This window comes from Dendropsophus ebraccatus, chromosome 10, assembly GCF_027789765.1.
Source record: "Dendropsophus ebraccatus isolate aDenEbr1 chromosome 10, aDenEbr1.pat, whole genome shotgun sequence".
Lineage (NCBI taxonomy): Eukaryota > Metazoa > Chordata > Amphibia > Anura > Hylidae > Dendropsophus > Dendropsophus ebraccatus.
The window spans coordinates 60,809,846-60,828,850 of NC_091463.1; the positions used below are offsets into that span (position 1 = coordinate 60,809,846).

At 41.8% G+C, this 19,005-nt stretch overlaps 1 protein-coding gene across 3 annotated transcripts in view; it reads right to left on the minus strand.

Annotated features, from left to right (window-relative positions):
• MTMR1 (myotubularin related protein 1) overlaps positions 1–19,005 on the minus strand; it is a 48,711-nt gene that overhangs the window by 12,970 nt on the left and 16,736 nt on the right. For all 3 annotated transcript variants that reach the window (XM_069943010.1, XM_069943009.1, XM_069943011.1), the window contains 11 exons: positions 17,907–17,982; positions 17,636–17,730; positions 15,142–15,249; positions 14,168–14,269; positions 8,442–8,525; positions 6,399–6,548; positions 6,039–6,227; positions 5,024–5,209; positions 4,286–4,492; positions 1,967–2,059; positions 582–695 (listed from right to left, as the gene is read on the minus strand). In XM_069943010.1, coding sequence (XP_069799111.1) covers positions 582–695; positions 1,967–2,059; positions 4,286–4,492; positions 5,024–5,209; positions 6,039–6,227; positions 6,399–6,548; positions 8,442–8,525; positions 14,168–14,269; positions 15,142–15,249; positions 17,636–17,730; positions 17,907–17,982 — 1,404 coding nt within the window. The remainder of the gene's footprint in view (positions 1–581; positions 696–1,966; positions 2,060–4,285; positions 4,493–5,023; positions 5,210–6,038; positions 6,228–6,398; positions 6,549–8,441; positions 8,526–14,167; positions 14,270–15,141; positions 15,250–17,635; positions 17,731–17,906; positions 17,983–19,005) is intronic.

The following is a 19,005-nucleotide window of genomic DNA, read 5'->3' on the forward strand; positions in this document are numbered from 1 at the left end:
AATACACAATGAACAATCACTCATTGCTAATCCCACATACAGAATAGAGAGACAGTAACATATCAAATGGGATTTTGTAGGGAAAAAAAATACAGTAAATGTCATGTTTCCTTTCTACACGGCAATGAATACTAAATTGCTTATGAATGCAACAGAAGGATTCTATCTCCGTGAAGCTGCAAGGAGGCAGTGCTTTACGCCTGATATTCTAGAAACATTATGAACAGGAAAGACGTGAGGAATAATAATGACTGCGTCAGAATAAATACTTCAGCGCCACCTTGTGGTGAACACTGTGCTCTGCAGTATAAATGTGATCATTTCATGCCTGTGATGTGGACCACCACTTGTTCTCTTGCAGATGGTTACTATTATTACATATTCATCACTATGAATGGTTTCTGATTTCTAAACACTTAGGAGACATTTGCTGCTTGTCTGTCTTGACAGTATGTGATCTTCTGGCCTGACACATTAGCATCTATCTGACTTTAGCTATAGTTTTAATACAGCGGTATCTGGTCAGATGTGAGGACTGTGAATAAGCAGGGGACAACACTGGTGTGCTATGTAATACCTACCTCCTTCATTCTCTGCTGCTCGCTATTGTATAAGAAAGTGCCAAACAAACAGCTGTAGAGATGGTCCAGGATGGTGATGAGGAAAAGCTCATTGAATTCAAAGGCTGCAGGAAACTAGAGCAACCAAACACAGCGTTACTAAAGCATTCAGAATCTAATCTATACCAAAAACACGTACCATCCCCCTTATTACTGACACAGCCAGGATGATATACCAAAAAAGAAAGAAAAAAGCAAGCACAAGTATGCAGCACACCCACTAATAGAGTATATAAAAAAAAATCTTTATTAAAGCACAAAACAAACAGATAAAAAACAGAAAACAACCATATAGCAGCACCAAAATATGGCGTGCTATAATCTCTGTCCGAATGGTCATGAACAATCACCAGTTCCCTGATAGGGGAATGTAATATGCACGTATATACATATAGGTATGGGTCAACGAGTAAGAAATATGTAACACTTCAAGTAAGAGGTAAACAGTGGCCCAATCCCTGTATATACAGGATGGTATAAGACGATGTCTATACCAACCAGGTCACAGGATCATGGACACCATTCTGATAATAGAACTATGGGGGGCTTTTTCAAACTATTTCAAACCTTTTTCAATCTTGCGCTAGTATTATAGGGTGATTTTTATAGGGTCCATGACTTAGAGATATTTACCATCTATTGGTGGGATTTATCAGCAACCTATCAAAAAGGTAAGTCAACACATACCCTGACCTACCGACAGTGGGCCTATGCAGTTTTATGGCCAGTTAGTTTTGTGAGACTCAAAAGCATAGCAGATTATGCCTGTGAGTCCCGCTAAATACACAACATGACCTGACCCCAACTAGACCTAGTCAATGTGTTATATCATAGAAGTACATTTTTTGGATAACCTCGTTTAAATAGTCAAATCAGCTTTTGGCCAAAGGTTTGGCGATCTGCCTTCCTTGCATGTTTTGGTCCAAGGAATTGTTACTCTGCCTCTTCAGCTCTTACCTAGGAGGTACAGTAGCCTAGACTCCCATGTAGACATTTATGGCAAATCCATTTCTCGGACTTGCACCTACCACAAGATCAATTGATCTGCCTGACACCTTCTATTATGCTTACAGCCACTGGAGGTTGTCAGAAAGCTGAAAACAGACAAATTACCCCCCCAAAAAAAAGTGAACACATTTCCTATGGTAAGGGTCCACATGAAGCTAAGTTGTGATATTCACTGAAGGCAGGGTCTGATATCACTGGTCACCACCGTTGCTGTGGAGATACCGCTTACACACTAGTATTGTAAAATTCTCCACTTTGTTATTTGTACGGTATGTAGATAAGGGTATACGACTTACAGAAATGGACTAGGCATCAGCAATGATGAGGGAACATTGTACCTGATTTGTCATTTGCCATACACAATCAATAAATTGAAGAAAAATTGGAGATCGGTCTGCATCAGCGTGATTGTCCTCCCCATGGCCCACTCTCTGAAAAGAAGAGATTTACAGAAGATGCTCAGATTTCTGACAGTCATGGGATAACACGGTTAGTACTGGTTTTAAGAACACCATTATAGAGAACCCCAGAGAAAAGTGTACCTGTCACCATAAAAAAAAAAAAACTTGTGATGTCACAGTGACACGTCAAAATGTTTTAATCAGCCGGGGTCTGAGTGTTCAGAGTGAACCGATTAGGGGAATCAGCCAGTAGAGGAAGGACACTGCCATGTGCCTCTCTCCCTATTCTGGCTCCATGGTTAGGCTCTTGTTACGTGGCCGTCTTGGTCAATTGACACAGAAAATGCGTTGTGCGCAGACTTCGCCATGTTTGATCTCCTTAAAGGGTCACTGTCTGAACACTGCCACTAATAGAAAACAAACATTTTCTATGCATTATTGTTGGTGACAGTGCCTATTTGAAATGTTGACTATCCTCCCATTATGGTATATGGATAGTTTTAATTCAGCTCCATTCAATTCTATGCAACTGAGCTGCAAAACCACACCCAAACAGAGGTGCTGTTTCTGGAAAAAATAAAAATCAGCCATGCTTTTCTAAGTCAGGACATCCCCTTTAAAGGGGAACTATCAGTAGATTAGACAAATCTAACCTGCTGATAGCTCCTAAGTGTGCACGTGAAGCAAAGGATGAAGGTATGTCTCTTACCTTCATCCTTGGCACCATTCTAGAGCAGTTTGTTGTGAAATCCTCTGTCCGTAGGGAGCAATCCGCCCATCGCAGATCTGGCCGGCCTGCTCCACTGATAATCATTAGAAGGGGTGAGCGCTGAGAGGCAGTAGCCCCACCCCCAGTGATCCTAACAGCCTTACCAGACAAAAAATTTCCCAATAAACTAACACTTACCTTCATCCTCAGCACCCCGTACGCACTAGGGTGCCAACACCGGGTTAGATTTGTTTAAACTACTGTAGTTCCCCTTTAATTTGACTATATTTTGAACAGTCAGCCTTTCATAATCCCATGTATATTAATAGCTCAACTTAGGGCTCTATCACACAAAGTGCTTATTTGCAGCATCAGGCTGATTCAGGCAAATATTGTTCTATGTAATAAGGAACCGATCACTGACTGACTGTTGTCTTTCAACATGTTTAAAAATCTTCATGGTTTGTGCATTGCTACATGTAGTAGCAATGTTTGGCCAATGGCTGATGAAGAGTAAAATAATAAAATTTATACTTACCTGTTCACTTTCCCTGTGTTGTGCAGCCTTTATCCAGTGTGATCACCTCACCACAGCCACCTCAGACAATTCTGGCCCCAGCTCTTCAGTGACAGGCTGCTCAGCCAATCACTGGTTGCAGGACTGTCCTGTCTTGGTCAGTGATTGGCTGAGTGGCCTGTCACTTAAGAGACTGGGCCAAAAGTGTCAGCAGTGGCTGCAGTGAGCAGAGAACATGGTCATGATTTGTAGATTTTATTGGTACCATTTTAAGGTAGCTGGGACTTTTTAGTTGCTTTTCAATCCCATGTTTTTTTGGCTGTGCAGTGGCTTATTTGTTTGTTTATGATGTTCACTGTGCAAGATAAAGATTGAATTTTCATAGTTTCAGACATTGTCACTCACTGAGGGATTTACATTTTTGATACAAGGGATTTTATATTTTTATATTCTTAACATTTTTCTTAATCTAATGCCCATAGAGCATGTCCCTATCTGATCCCTTATACAGGTCATTGTTATACTTATGCACTTACGTAATGCAGCATACTAAGAAGCTGACAATTACCTATTCCAGCCATGGTGGCTTGTAAGGTGGCCCCAGCTGCCATAATGATTGGACCCTGTAAGCCTAGGTGTGGCCTCTAACCACCTAGATGCTGCAGTCACCACAGACTGTGGCTGCTGTTTCATAGGGAACTTTTTTTTTGGAAATCTCTTACTGAAGTTTTGGAGCCAAAGCTAGAAATGGCCCCAGGAGGGAGCAGAGGTATAAGCCCTTCCTTTATAGCAGTCAGCTGTAGAAAGTAGCCGACTGATGCTGATGCTCAGCTCCTGAACACCATATATACATCCCTAATACATAACAATATATTATGGTACGTTAACAGGTTAAATAATCATCTTACTGTCTCTGTACTTACTCAGCCAATATCTAAAAGCTCAGCAATATATAGGGTGCTCGGAAAATGAATAGCCTTCGTTTCTGTCACATTACAGTAAAAATAAAACTTTGTTTCCACATACATACCATAGCAAACCTATGGCCAAAACTTATCCATTCTTTCTCAATCAGAACTTCAAATCCTTTGATAGTCCTATAATAGCTGTCCAGCATTAGCATTGCCAGGGATGTGAGCTGTGCTGTCCTGTCCCAGCCATCGCTGCAGTGAACAACTACTGAGGTCTTGCTTGATTCAACTTTGTCTGCAATCCTCACAGACCCTGCCAGGAGCATCTGAAAGACCAGCAAATAATACAGAGAAAAAGTCAAGAAACTTAAAAAGTGCACCAGATACATAAGGTGAGACAAGATGAAAGAGTATGCACCATGAGAATTCTGAGCAAATCCTTTGTATATTTATACAGGATCTTCACACCTAAAAATCTTCACGCAAAGACATCCTGCATCCACTGTGTACATTTTTTGTCATCTGATTTAGAAAGTCTACACCATAGTGGGGCATAGCATTGGTCTTATCAATGAGTAAATGAATGATGTTGCCCAACTATAATGATGCCCGATACTTTAAAAAGACACCTACATTTTATAAGCCCTGATAGAGCATATAAGCACAACAGAGAAAACAGAGCGCTGCTAAGTATCAGCTACCATTTTGGTGGACCTAGCCTGCTCATGGCCCTCATAACAGCTGATCTCAGGGGGTTTCAGGAGCCAATCCATGGCCCGCCCAATATCAAGTTTACTGGTCTTGGCTCCCCCAAGTCAAAAAGTGTTGATTAAGTATCACATTGCCCACAAACTTACCCTTATGTATTCAAGCCAATGTGTCCCATCAACGTTTGTCAACCAGCGAGCCTCATCGATAGCGGGATACACAATCTCCTTTAGTTTACGCAGAGATTCCCTCATGACATGGATGTTGTGTATCTCCAGAAAGATCAGCTCTGCATTGGGATAAGCAGTCTCACTCTCGTATCCCCCTCCTTTAGCCTGCAGGATGCAAATCACAAAAATAAAGTAATGGAATCTTATGCTGAACAATTTGTTCCAATAGGGCTATGTTTAATGTGATAACAATTCAGGATTTCAGCACTACCTAAACCTTTATTCTAAGCTTTTTTTCTACGCAAAGCTGAGTAGCAATAATTTTATCCTTTCCAATGCCAAGCATGTATCTAATATTGTATGACTATAAGAAGTTGCTACAGCTTGAGGATGACGACTTAGATTTTGGAATCATATTAAAGCTAAGAATCTTTGCCTTCTTATGACTTCCTGATCAACATTCTATGGCCAATTTTGGGGTGCAACACCTGAAGTGGGGAAGCAGCATGAAAAGTTTTACTTCATGGTTTTATGTCTGCAAGAAAGGGATGGGAGAGTGAAAGTTGCAAGTAATACTAGCCTGCTGTCATCTCTCCCCATGGGATGATCCAGGAACCTGAATGTGCCCGATGATGCCAATCACTATTTTGCATCTGTACAGAGTCCTTCTTATAGCATAGTGACTTCTCTGCTTTCTGCTGAGAGTTGTTATATTACAGGCCTTGGCAATAAGTAGTTCAGTGGTTACTTTGCAGCACTGGGGTCCTGGGCTCAAATCCATCAATGGAAAACATCAACTGCATAGAGTTTGCATGCTTTTCCTGTGTTTCAAATTCTGAGCCCAACTAGGGACACGGGCTGATGTGAGTGTGTGAAAAAAAAAAAATAATAATATAAATATATACATGAGCCTCCCCCCTTTGTTGTGTCTGCAGTAGGGCGTACCATTCACTTGTAGGTTTAGAACTCCTTTAAATGAAATGTGTTTGATTACCTTGTTTGTGTCAGCAACACTGTTTTGCCTGGCATCAAATATAATAAGTTTGTGTGACTGAGCATTGGCATCCATAATAGTCTGTAAATACTTCTCATCCTCTTTACACCTCTTGTCATTGGGCCCCACCAAAGGCTGACTGCAACGAGTGATGGTTGCCTGACTTTCTGGGTGAATCCATGACAAAACCTGTGAACGTGAAACCATAGTCAATCTACTGCTAATAAACATCATTGTGCTCTAGTATATAAAGGACCAGCGGTTTGCTTAAAAAGCATCAAATACAAGTGAAGGGTCACAATTCCTGTTGAATAACAGAACAATAAGCAGAAGTCATAGGAAGTTACAGTCACATCTTACCGGGATGCGTCCCTTGGCTCTAAATGCTCCAACCCTGGCCAGATCATCATCTGCCACGCTTGTAGGGACGACATAAACTGCTGGATACGTATCACAGAGCTCATAGGTACTGTTGATCTTTGAGATTTTCCAGCTTTCATTGGGCAAACCCTAAATGAAGGAACAGAGAATGGAGAAAAACAAAAGCTGTTGATACAGTGGTAGGCAGTATTCAGGCCTCATAACTACACTGGTTAGTTCATATCTTGTGAACAGCAATCTCATACATGTCCCCTATCTTGTGGACAAGTAAATTTAGCAAATCAGCAACCCCTTTAATGCAAGGCTGAAATCCACATTATGTATCTATGTATCTTCAGGATGCTGCATTGATGATCATCCATGCTTTACACTGCAGCTCTGCATGGTTATAGGGGATGTGTATAGACATAAGCCATCAATAACACACACAGTGCTGATGTCCATTACACAGCCAAGACAGACTGCTATTCTAGAAATTACAAAGGAGAATATCACGAGTGGGGAAAATAATGTTGACTAATAGTAAAATAAAAAGAAATCCTGAAATCCAGATATTGTAACCATATGAACTGTTTCAAAGCATAGATAGGCCTCCTGTATAATATTCTGTCATTTATCTGTGATGACTAAACAAAAGTATCTATATCACCATTAATGGTAATTAGATTGAACATTTTTTTAAGCAACGACAGCAGCTCTGTAAGAGAACAGATCAATATGTTCTTAGAAAACAGGATCTACACAGGAAAATTAAATGTATAGCTGAATGCATACACAAGACCGAGCGATCAATAGCAAATAAAGGAGGGGGGAATAACATGCAATTATATGGAACCACAATGACTTTATACAGTAAAGGGTTATCCAGGCGTAGAAAAACATGGCCGCTTTCTTCCAGAAACACCACTCTTGTCCTTTGGTTGTGGTTTTGCAGCTAAGCTCAACTGTTAAGTGTAACTGCTGTTAAGAAAAACTTTTGACATATCAGAGTCCAGAGTCTCTTTTTTTGAACACAAAACCCTGCAGCCGATCCCCTCCCTGCTCGTTCTCCTGATCGGTACAGATCTGAATACTCAGACTTGGACCAATCAAAAATATTGACATGTCTCTATGACAAAAGTTTTCTGTAACGACAGTGACACAGTAACTAAATGGAGGTGAATTGTAATAGTTGTAATATCACACACAATTGTATATTAGCAACAACAAAAACAGTAGTTCCTAAACAATAGCGTCTTGTGACCAGGACTGAGATGACGTGCTTGAAGTCACTTCTCCCCCTTTAGACAAGTATCATGAGCCATATTAGATTGCTGACTGCAGAAAGAGAGGCTTCTCTATGCATTCTTACTTAAGCACACAGCATGTCAGCACTATAGAAATATAGGATAAGAATCTTCATTTGTTTTTACCGCATTACATCTTGTAGAGTGATTGTTAAACAAGTCTTCTATCTGCAAAGTCCAGTCCCTTAACAGCTGAATCCATATGAAAACTGACTGTAGAAGCCTAAAGTAAATTTATCAGCTCTAAATCATACTAAAACATGATTTTAAAAACTATGCAACAGCCATCAGCTCAAATACAAGGTAGGATTTGTCTTATCTCCATAGCAGACATCCACCCATGTCCACAGCTCTGAGCAGGATACGGAGCTGACAGACTCTCTTTTAAAGGCAGCATATCAGATGCCGGATTTTTAAATTTATCACATCATGTATCAAAGTGTTTTTGATTCTGTTCATAAATGTTCTGAGATTCCGGTAATATATACCATCTCAGACACCTGCACAGGAGGGACCCCACTCACTTATAATGGGGTTTGTTAGGTTTTCTTAATATTTGTCAGGAAGAATTGTGCTGCACGCTGTGCTATTCTTTCTGGCAATAATGGTGGAATCTGCGACTGAGCCTCTGATGCAGATGTGAATATGGCCTTACAATGACAGAAATGTGGACAAAGGAAATAAAGGATATTGGAGAATTCTAAGCTAGAAAAAAAGAAGAAGAATTATTACCTACCTGTCTTTTGTATTCTGCGGTAGGGTCGTAAACTTTCCAGCCATTTACCGAGAACTTTTCTTTATAGCTGAAGGCAAACAGAGGCTGGAGAAGAAGAGACAGGTTTATGAAATTATAAAACATGCATTTATCAGTGAAAGAGAAGCGAGTCTATAAACCACTTAAAGCAAGAGAACAATAAGCCCTCCTCAGTTTTCAGGGTAAGCTTGACACATTACCACATCACACAGGTCGGAGTAAAGTGTACCGCCACCTCATACTACACAATCTGATACAAAATGCTCATACAGCAAACGCTCCTCTGGGTGATGGCGAAGACCAGAATAACCACAGGATAGAAATCCCAACCCTAAAACATCCTGTGCCCTGCCTCGTCTCTACATCTCCCTACTAAGCAGTCAGCACCACCCCATAGTCTGTTCTCTGCCCATAACCACCTCCTCTCTGCTGCTCCACATCCCAACACTTCAACTACACTTGAAGAGCGACCAGATGACAAGCTTATAAGCAACTGCTGTTCCGATGCTGCCTCCAGTCAAGGCTACAAGTGGTTAACCCCTCACATCCTGCATGCACTCCTTTCCACAGGGATGGTATCACATTTACTATATACAGTCTGCACCATGCCTGCATTTAGAAGAGTGCCGCCTCTAGGGATGTAAGCTTATGTAGAAGAAATGTCCCTATCATTTCATTATCACTAATTTTTATTTATTTATTTATTATTATTCTATTATCATTTATTTTTATTTATTTATGGCGGTATTTATTTATAATTCATTTTTATTATCATTCTATGTAGAAGGAGGATTTACTGTAGATATTAGCTTGCCTGAATGAGAACATGTAAAATAAACTGACAAATGCCCCTTCTCCATGTCATTTATTACTAACTAGACTATCCATTGGTATATGGCGGTCACACAGACCAAGCAATGCTGAACATGGAGTCACAATGTGAACACATTTCATCTAGTAAGATAAAATGTCCGGACTGCACTGGCATCATCCTTTCCAGCACCGCAGCTGTTTCCAGTCTTAATAAACTTGTTTTTAAGCTTGTAAGATCAACATGAGGATCTTTACATCCTTCCAACATAACCGTATAGTTTCCTGGCAAAGAGCAGAAGTTCGCAAAAAGCAAAATAAAACTTTGTTCCAGCGAGGACTCCATTTAGATCACAGCAAATTCTTCATGTTACAGCTCTGTGACTGAACACTTATTCCATTACAAAACACAATTCTATCCAAACTGATGAGAACATAGTAAAAGTCCTTTATGGGTCTTGAGAGAGGCTGCATATCCTCTGACGAGGTGGGTGGTAAAGTTACATGGTCACTAACCTTTCAACAAACTTTGAATAAACTAAAAACACAAGCCAATATAAGAAACGGTGTAATCATGGTTTTTAGCAAGAATATACACGGCATGTGAAGTATAATGTATAGTAAGCGCATAAACCTGAAAAAACAGCAGCAGTTTGTGGATACAGGATGGAGATGCAGATCCCCATAATGCAGTATGGTGGTACAACAGGCTAGAATAGAGAAGCAGAGCTGCTGTCATAGCTCTGTGTCTGGTTACATGACAGCAATGGGGGGGGGGGTGTTCAGCATGGACGAATCAGGAGGTGAGAATCACAGAGCTGCGCAGGAGGACAGTGACAGAAACTTCTCTATACAGCAGTTTGAATGGCTGAGCGTGAGTGCAGGCACATTATAGCAGCAGTGTGTATGGCTGAGCATGAGTGCAGGCACATTATAGCAGCAGTGTGTATAGCTGTGTGTAAGTGCAGGCACATTATAGCAGCAGTGTGTATAGCTGTGTGTAAGTGCAGGCACATTATAGCAGCAGTGTGTATAGCTGTGTGTAAGTGCAGGCACATTATAGCAGAGGTGTATATAGCTGAGTGTAAGTGCAGGCACATTATAGCAGGAATGGAGAGGATGGGAAACAGAAGGGCTGACAGAGACTGCAGGGAGCATGAAGGGATAAGCAGGACATATGTGGGCACATACATGCAGCGCACTCTGTCCGGGGAGAGAGGGGTTACAGCTGTGAAGAGATTCCCTCCACAGTCCTGTCCCCTGATACAAGCCCCAGCCTGAAGTGGATCTGCTTTGATTTGGAAGGTGAGGGAGACCTGGGTACAGTGCTGTAGATCCCGCTATGCAGGCCATGGAACCAATTGTCTGCATTTCAATTATTTCTTATGGGAAAATTTGCTTTGCTTTAAGAGTGATTTGGATTACAAGCACGGAACAAATTATGCTCGTAATCCAAGGCACCACTGTTTTATACACACACACACACATTTGTGAATAAATAATGCCACAAAAACTAAAATTGTTTTGCTGCATTACATCCATTAAAATAATTTTTTTGCACTATTTGATTTACACCAAGTGCCTACCACTCTGTAGTTGCTAAATATTTTTACTGTGCACACTGTGTTTTCCGGCCTATAAGGCGACTGGGTGTATAAGACACCCCCTGACTTTCAAGATGATTGTCAGGGGTTCGCCTTATGCGCCAGAAAATGGTAACCCCTGCCTGACCGCAGTTACTGGAGGCCTGCTGCGGTCAGGCAGAGGTTAACTGCAGTTAAAGAAAAAAAAAAAAAAAACACAACAGTTAACTCACCTATCTCCCGTTCCCAGAAGCCGCTCGTCCTCCGTCCCGTTCCCCGAGCATGCAGTAAGACGCCCACTGTCTGTGTCGGAGATCCTCGAGCCTCTCCTGGGCAGTCGAGCCTCTCATCGAAAAAGCTTGAAGACGCTTGGCTGCCGGGAGAGCTTCGGGAGAATGACAGAGGCTTTAGGGACTTTCGGAGCCTCAGTCATTGTCCGGAGGCTCTCCCGGCAGCCGAGCGTCTCCAAGCTTCTCCGATGAGAGGCTCGGCTGCCCAGGAGAGCTTCGGGGGATCTCTGTCAAAGACAGTGTGCGTCACGCTGCCGGGAACAGGACGAGTGGCTTCTGGGAATGGGAAATAGGGGTTAACTGTTGTTTTTTTTTTTTTATAGTCGCATGCGACGACCATACTGTATAAGCAGTTTCCCAACTTCTGAGAAGATTTTTTTAGGGTTAAAAAGTAGTCTTATACGCCGGAAAATACGCTGCTTATTTACCCCCACAAGGCAATACATTGTGGATTGCCCCCCTTTTTGCTGCAATCACAGATGCAAATCTCTTGGGGTGTATTTTTCCCATTCTTCCATGAAAAATTGCACCAGTGTCTTTAAGGTAGATAGGTTGCATTGGTGAACAGCAATATTCAAGTCATACTACATATTCTCAACTAGGCTTTGACCAGGCTATTACCAGACACTGAAAAGTCTAATTTTGCCAGACTGGAAAGCAAACCTCTGTCACAGGCAAGACTGACACAGGTTTACTTCCAGAACTGCCTCTTATTCACAGTCATCCATCTCTCCTTCAATCCTGACTAGGTTTCTAGTCTCGCCAATGATACTGCCACCACCATGCTTCATTATGGGAATTGTGTTTTTTGGGATGATGAGGATTGTTGGTTTTCCACTACACACAGAGTCACCCACAATGGCCAAAAAATTTCAAGTATTAATATTGGTCAGTTTTGGAGTCTTTCCATTTTTTTTTTTTATTTTTTTTTTTTATTTACAAGGGATCTAATGATAAAGAAACTGGATCTAATGATAAAGATTGGAACTGGATCTAATGATAAAGACTGGAACTGGATCTAATGATAAAGAATGATATTTTTTTTTAATAACGAACTCCCTTGCTCTCAGTCCCGAAGCTACTTGTAGGCTCCTTGGTCATGTTTAGTGGTGCAGCAGACTAGGGATGCACGATGCACCGAAAAATCGATACTACTATCGATTTTCGGGGCAAAAAAATGGTTCGGTACCAGGATTTCCTGGTATCGATACTTTGTTAAACTACAAAATAGCGTAGTTTAACAGAGTATAGTGCAGAGAACATGACAGGCGGCTACCTGAGCGCCTGTCATGTTCTCTATGTGCCACCCCTGCAAACACAGACCTGGGACCCCGATCTTCCGCGCACCATGCTGCTGCCGCCGGACGTTCCTGCCTCTCACATCGCCCGGGTCAGTATAGCATTACAGAGCAGCGTCGGCGGCAGGAGAGGGAAGAGAGAGGCTGAGAGCTGCACCGTCCGGGGGAGAAGGCTGGAGGTGGGGGAGGCGAGGAGGAGATCTGACAGGAGGTGGATGGCTGTGAGGTGGGAGCCGTCAGGACACTCCCGGGCCGGCATCAGCAATGTGGGGGGTGAGCAAAAGGTCGGCCTGGCTGCAACTGGGAAGGGGGAGGGGGCGGTAGCCTGCACATTACTCTGCCGCCCGAATCCAGCTGGAATAGTGCAACTACAACCCCCATCATCCCTGATAGCTGAAGTGTATTACATAACTACAGTTCCCATCATCCCTGATAGCTGAAGTGTGTTACATGCCTACAGCCCCCATCATCCCTGATAGCTGAAGTGTGTTACATGACTACAGCCCCCATCATCCCTGATAGCTGAAGTGTGTTACATGCCTACAGCCCCCATCATCCCTGATAGCTGAAGTGTATTACATGCCTACAACCTACATCATCCCTGATAGCTGAAGTGTGTGTTACATGACTACAGCCCCCATCATCCCTGATAGCTGAAGTGTATTACATGACTACAGCCCGCATCATCCCTGATAGCTGAAGTGTGTTACATGACTACAGCCCCCATCATCCCTGATAGCTGAAGTGTGTGTTACATGATTACAGTTCCCATCATCCCTGATAGCTGAAGTGTGTTACATGCCTACAACCCCCATCATCCCTGATAGCTGAAAGGTGTGCTACATGTATACAACCCCCATCATCCCTGATAGCTGAAGTGTGTGTTACATGTATACAACCCCCATCATCCCTGATAGCTTAAGTGTGTTACATGACTACAGTTCCCATCATCCCCCTGATAGCTGAAGTGTTATTGTGCATATTATAAGATTATCACCTTCCTGATGACGCACGGTAAATGGTGCAAGCGGAGAAACCACCAAATTCAGTACCACATAAAAACGTGCTACTAAATAAAACTACAGATTGCCCCACAGCCATGCAGGCTAAAAGATAAAAAAGTGTTAGGAGTGAGAATAGGGCAATTTTTTAAAGAACATTTATTTTAAATAAGGCAAACTTTAGTTTTAAAATAATATGGTCCGTACGGGCGCATCTCTATTCTTGTGGGTTTTTTTTTTTAAATAAAATTTAATAAGTATCGAATTGGTATCGAGCATTGAAAAAAAAAAGTTGGTATTGGTATCGAACTCAAAATTCTGGTATCGTGACAACACTACAGCAGACTCCGATGCCTCTTAGAACATGGGCAAACTAGCATCATGTGACATGCTATATGTACATAGGAGGAGAAAGCCACCTTGTGACTTTGTTGGACTAGACCTTATTTAGGGGTCTCACAGCAAGAAAGGTGAACACATATATACTTACAATTCTTTACAACTGTTTTTATTTCTTTAATTTTTTTAAACAAAAAAAATCTCAAATTGGACCATTCTGACAGATCCATTACGTAAAATGTAACAGGAAACCTATTTTTAGGTGGTGAATACTTTCACAAGGCAAGATGTATTTACTGCAAAAGCACAACAACATTCAATCCATGTTATCTTATCATTTCATTCCATTGTCAGTGATGTCACTGACCATGACAATAAATTACTTACCAGCCCATTGGAAACAGGAAAGGCATGCCTTATAAGATTCTCAAATATTTCCAGTTTGCTTTGCTCTTCCTGCTTGTACGCCAGCCGTAAGTTCCTCATATCCTTTAGAGACATAAACAAAAGGGCTGTGTTACAAATGAAGCTATGATCTGGGGTTATAACACCAAGATGGTTAATAGAAGAGGATGTTAAAGAATTTCACTGTTTACAAATTTCATGTGAAAAAAATAATGCACGTTCCCTCTTCGGTGGCACTAGAGGTCACACACTAGCCGTCTCTATATCGAAACATAGCGATCAGACCTGTACTGTGCAACACAGTGGAAGATCTTGGCTCATCGCTACACACTGCTCTATGGAATCATTGAAGTCCGAGCCAATAAACCTCAAAAGGTGGTAGGGACACTAACTGGTTCATGAGTCATTTTCTGGCCCTGCTATGTAGAAAGAAGCAGCCTGAATATGTCTGGACCACTGCCCAATAATGCAGCTACTGGCAGCGGCTTCAGGGATTACACAGAGATCTCAATGCTCTTGTTAAGACATGAACTTTGTCACTTATATTCTTTTTAGCCTTTGTAATTTTGCATAACAAGGTATTACATAATTTCAGAGGAGGACAATCTTTAAATTCAAAGGAATTTTCAGAAAGTACCTTAAACCAGCAACCATGCCGACCAGCTCTATTCCAGAGCAGTAGTGCAGATATACATACTATTTATATATACTATGTATCAGAACTGGAAACAGACAACTCTGTGCATTGTGTAATAGCCAGGATGGATTGTAACACTGAAGATGCGGCAATTATGAGCTGTGATGCTACATACATTTTATTGTCCAAAAAGATGAGACTTCTGGCAGATTGTGAACCAAACCTGTATATAGGTCTGAACAAGCCCCATGACCTAAATTAAAAGCGGTTGCTAAAAAAAAAAAATCTGTCCCTTCATAATATATAGATAGATAGATACCTTGCAAACAATCTCTATACCACAAGAGTTATTCCCTTGACTTTGAACTCCAATCTTCTCCACTCGGCTTATTACACCCAGTGGTACATCCAGGATGAATGGAGGGTCCTGCAATGTAATAAAGGTATGTTAGTATCTCAGCTAAAGAAGTCAAATAATATAACTGGTAATATGTCTGCGCACTCAAATCGAGGGTGCCAGTGGAAAGAAATATACAAAGTAGAAGAATATTAACTGCACACCATGTGTCAAGTTGCCACCAATTTTTTTGTGTTTTATTTATGCAATTGAAAATATTTTTCACAGTTTCCAACATTGGTAATGGAGATTAAGTATGAGTTTTAGTATACCATATCACTACTGGATGTTTAACAACAGGGTACACTACGTGCATAAATATTAAGGACACCGTGTGTAGAAACTGCATCTGTGTAGATGATGAATTGCGTAAATAAAACACAAAAACATTGATGGCAAAGAAGTCAAACATTCAATCATATACATAAAAGTAAAGGTAATCATACTTGACAAAGTAGAAATATCACAGTATTCAGGGTCATCACTGTCATGCTGCCTGTACCACAAGTCATAGGGGTGGTCCCGATGGTTTCTCTCTGCTTCACTGGCTGAATTTAATAGATTTCTCTGTATACCCAAACAGGGAGATATTCATGGTTGGTGGGGCAGGAAGAAGCTATGAGGGACCACCCTGATGACTCATGGTTCAGGCAGCATGTAAGCGATGACAGGTTCTTCTCTACAGGCAAAATTTGGTGGCCTCAAAGCCCTTGCCCACTAAGAGAAATGATAAGCCTTTCCAAAATGCAATAAAGACAAAGTTATGGCTAGCATAAATTTTTCACTCTCTGAAAATTTTTGTATTCCAACACAGTATCCAGTTTCAACATTAAAGGAGTATTCCGCTTAGAAGAAATACTTGCTGAATCATATCCCCCCTTCCTGTGGGCCAAAGGCCATATTACACAGTCCAATGTTCCGGGGAATTGGGCCCCGACCTGTCAGATCAGTACTCGCTTCCCCCTTTTTCCCCCCACTCGCTGCACTATGCCATTATATGCACAGAGAGCTGGGAGTAGCAGGAGGGTCACCCGAACGTTCCTTAGATCGTTTGGGCAGCCCATTCAAGTCAGTGCCCACTCTTATTACACGGAGCATCACGCAGCAGACTGATCGTGATTTTTCGAAATGTTGGAAAACCATGATGAGCCGACATCATGCATGTTGGCCAACTGTGGTCTTTTAACATGTGCTATTTCACTAAATGATTATCGGACTTAAGGGTCGCTAATCGGCCAAGTAAGGCCGATAAGCGGCCAGTGTAATAGGGCCTTTAAAATTTGTTCAATACTTTTTAGTTTCCTATCCCCAGTTCTGAGCTGCTACTGTGTCCCTGTACTCTGTGATGCCAGGAAGGTTAATGACAGTGAGGTCACCAGTAACTTGACTTCATATTAACCCTCCTGACATCACAGAGTGCAGAGACAGCAGGCCAGGGAGCTGTTTACATGAGCGATCTCTGAAGGGAAAGGGAAGGAGGGTGTTTAGAGCAGAGACGGAATAAACAGCTCACACAGTTTTCTGTGTCTTGGGCACAAAGCAGCAGACACAGAGCTGGGGGAATGAAACTAAAGAGATAATAACCAGTTTGGAACAAATTGCCCTTCTCCAAGAAAGGGCATGATTCAAAGAGTATTTAACCTGACCAGAATACCCCTTTAATAGATTTTTATATACAGGGATCGGGCAGGTATTTATTTTTATGTCACACTTTACTTTCTACACCCCACACTTTCTCTTTTTCTGGGACTGGAATACCTCTTTAAGATGGGGGAATAAATCATCAATTTTCCCAAAGCTGATGTCACCATCTAAGGTAGTTTAATAGTGGACACCAACTTTTTGCTCCCTGAATTCGAAATTCAAATAAGGCAGAAGACTGTATAAGGAATAGTGCACAGTATGCGAAAAACTTCATCTGGTCTGGTGATTCTCAGTAACCTGCAAATACACAGCAAAGACAGAAGGGCATAGTAGCTTTGGGTCCATATTATTAAAGGGAATAAATCACGTCGAAAATGCCCCTAATGATAAGGAAACGTGCTTGTACATCACCCAGCACGCTTCCCAAACATACCCCTGCACCCTCCCTGATTACACCGTAATCTTACGTTTCTAAAGTCCCTTGCTGTATGGTAATTAGGTGTAAGTAGTCATGGTGGGCTGATCTAGTCACGGTCCTGGGCGGTTATGAACGCTATAATCACTCCCAAAAGGGCGTGATTGAGACCTGCGTTCAACCTAATTACCATACAGCGCGGGACTTTAGAAATGTAAGATTACGGTGTAATCAGGGAGGGCACAGAGGGCACAGTGGTATGTTTGGGAAGCATGCTGGGTGATGTACCAGCACGATTCTTTATCATTAGGGGCATTTTCGTGAATGGTTCCCTTTAAGTTTATCTAGGTTACTTACTCTTTCCACATTTTTGAAGTACATCTTGAAATCTGTCACTGTAAGTGTCCCACTTACTGCTCCCCAAAATGGACAGATGTACATGACATCCTTAGCTGTAAAATTAAAAAAGACAACAGCATGGCTTTAGAAGGTCAAGACGGGCAGAACGCCATAGGTCAAGTTTCATAAAAGACCAACCTTTAGCAGTGATCACCGAAGAAATCTACAGTGGTGACCACCAGACATATCAGGCCGGTGACTTACTGTATGTACCGCTATCTTCACTTACCAATGGCTTTGATGGACTCGCCAGGAAAAAGTGGTGCCTCCTCCATCTGTGCCAGCTTGTTCCCATCTCTCAGAGCCTGGCAATAAGAATAACTGTGTCACATCCCAGCTAAAATATGCCAAACGATAGAAGAGCTATTCCCCCCTCTTACAGAAGGATTGGTGAATACAGGATTAATAGCACGCAGTGGGCTCCATCCAGTCTAGATCACCTCCTGCCACAATCATTATCTCATGTATAATAAATTCATCTTTCCATGGGCTTTTTTTGTGAAACGACATCATACGTTGGTCAAATATCCAGGGTGGACATTGATTTCTGTGGACTGCTCATAACAGTAATGCATATGAAGTAAGAGACATGTGTATTATGAACACCTCCACCAGGAGGTCGGGCACATAAATCAATGTACTGCTTTTATATACAGTGGGAAGCAGAAGGAAAGAATAGAAATCAATTTAAAACGAAGTTCTGGAGCTTGAATGGAGCCCACAAAAACAAGTAGCGTACGCAATACAAGTACAGACACAGCCATTAATGTGAGATGCTTACTGTAATGCCCTACTTATTGCTGTTTGATCTGTAGGAAAAGTTTACACAACAAAGTTTCACAAGTTCAAACCCAAGTTCTATTGTTCATCCAATAGATGGCACCAAGATCCCAACTAAGGCCCCTTAGTGATCACTATATGAAAATAGACTTCACGGTCTCTCATTATGACAACCCTGTCTATATGCCCTATTATTGCATATAACCGTCACAGAGTCACCAATATAGGATCCCATCTATAATCCAGGACAGGGAGCCTCTCTGTAGGACCGGCACCCCTTCTAGTGGACCCATACAGTGCCGGTATTAAAAGTACAGCATTTATCTGAATGGTGCCCATGCAAAATTACATTTCTTGAACCTCACTGCAGATTGGGCAGCCAACAATCTTAAAGGGGATTTTTGAGAATTTTTACCATTTAAGGTTGTTCCTAGGGAAAGGTCCTTAATATGTGATCAATAGGTATCTGACACATGGCACCTCCATATGGGTTCTGTGCCAAAGCTGGGGCAGACGCAGTGAATAAAGAAGGAAGCAGACAGCTCGGC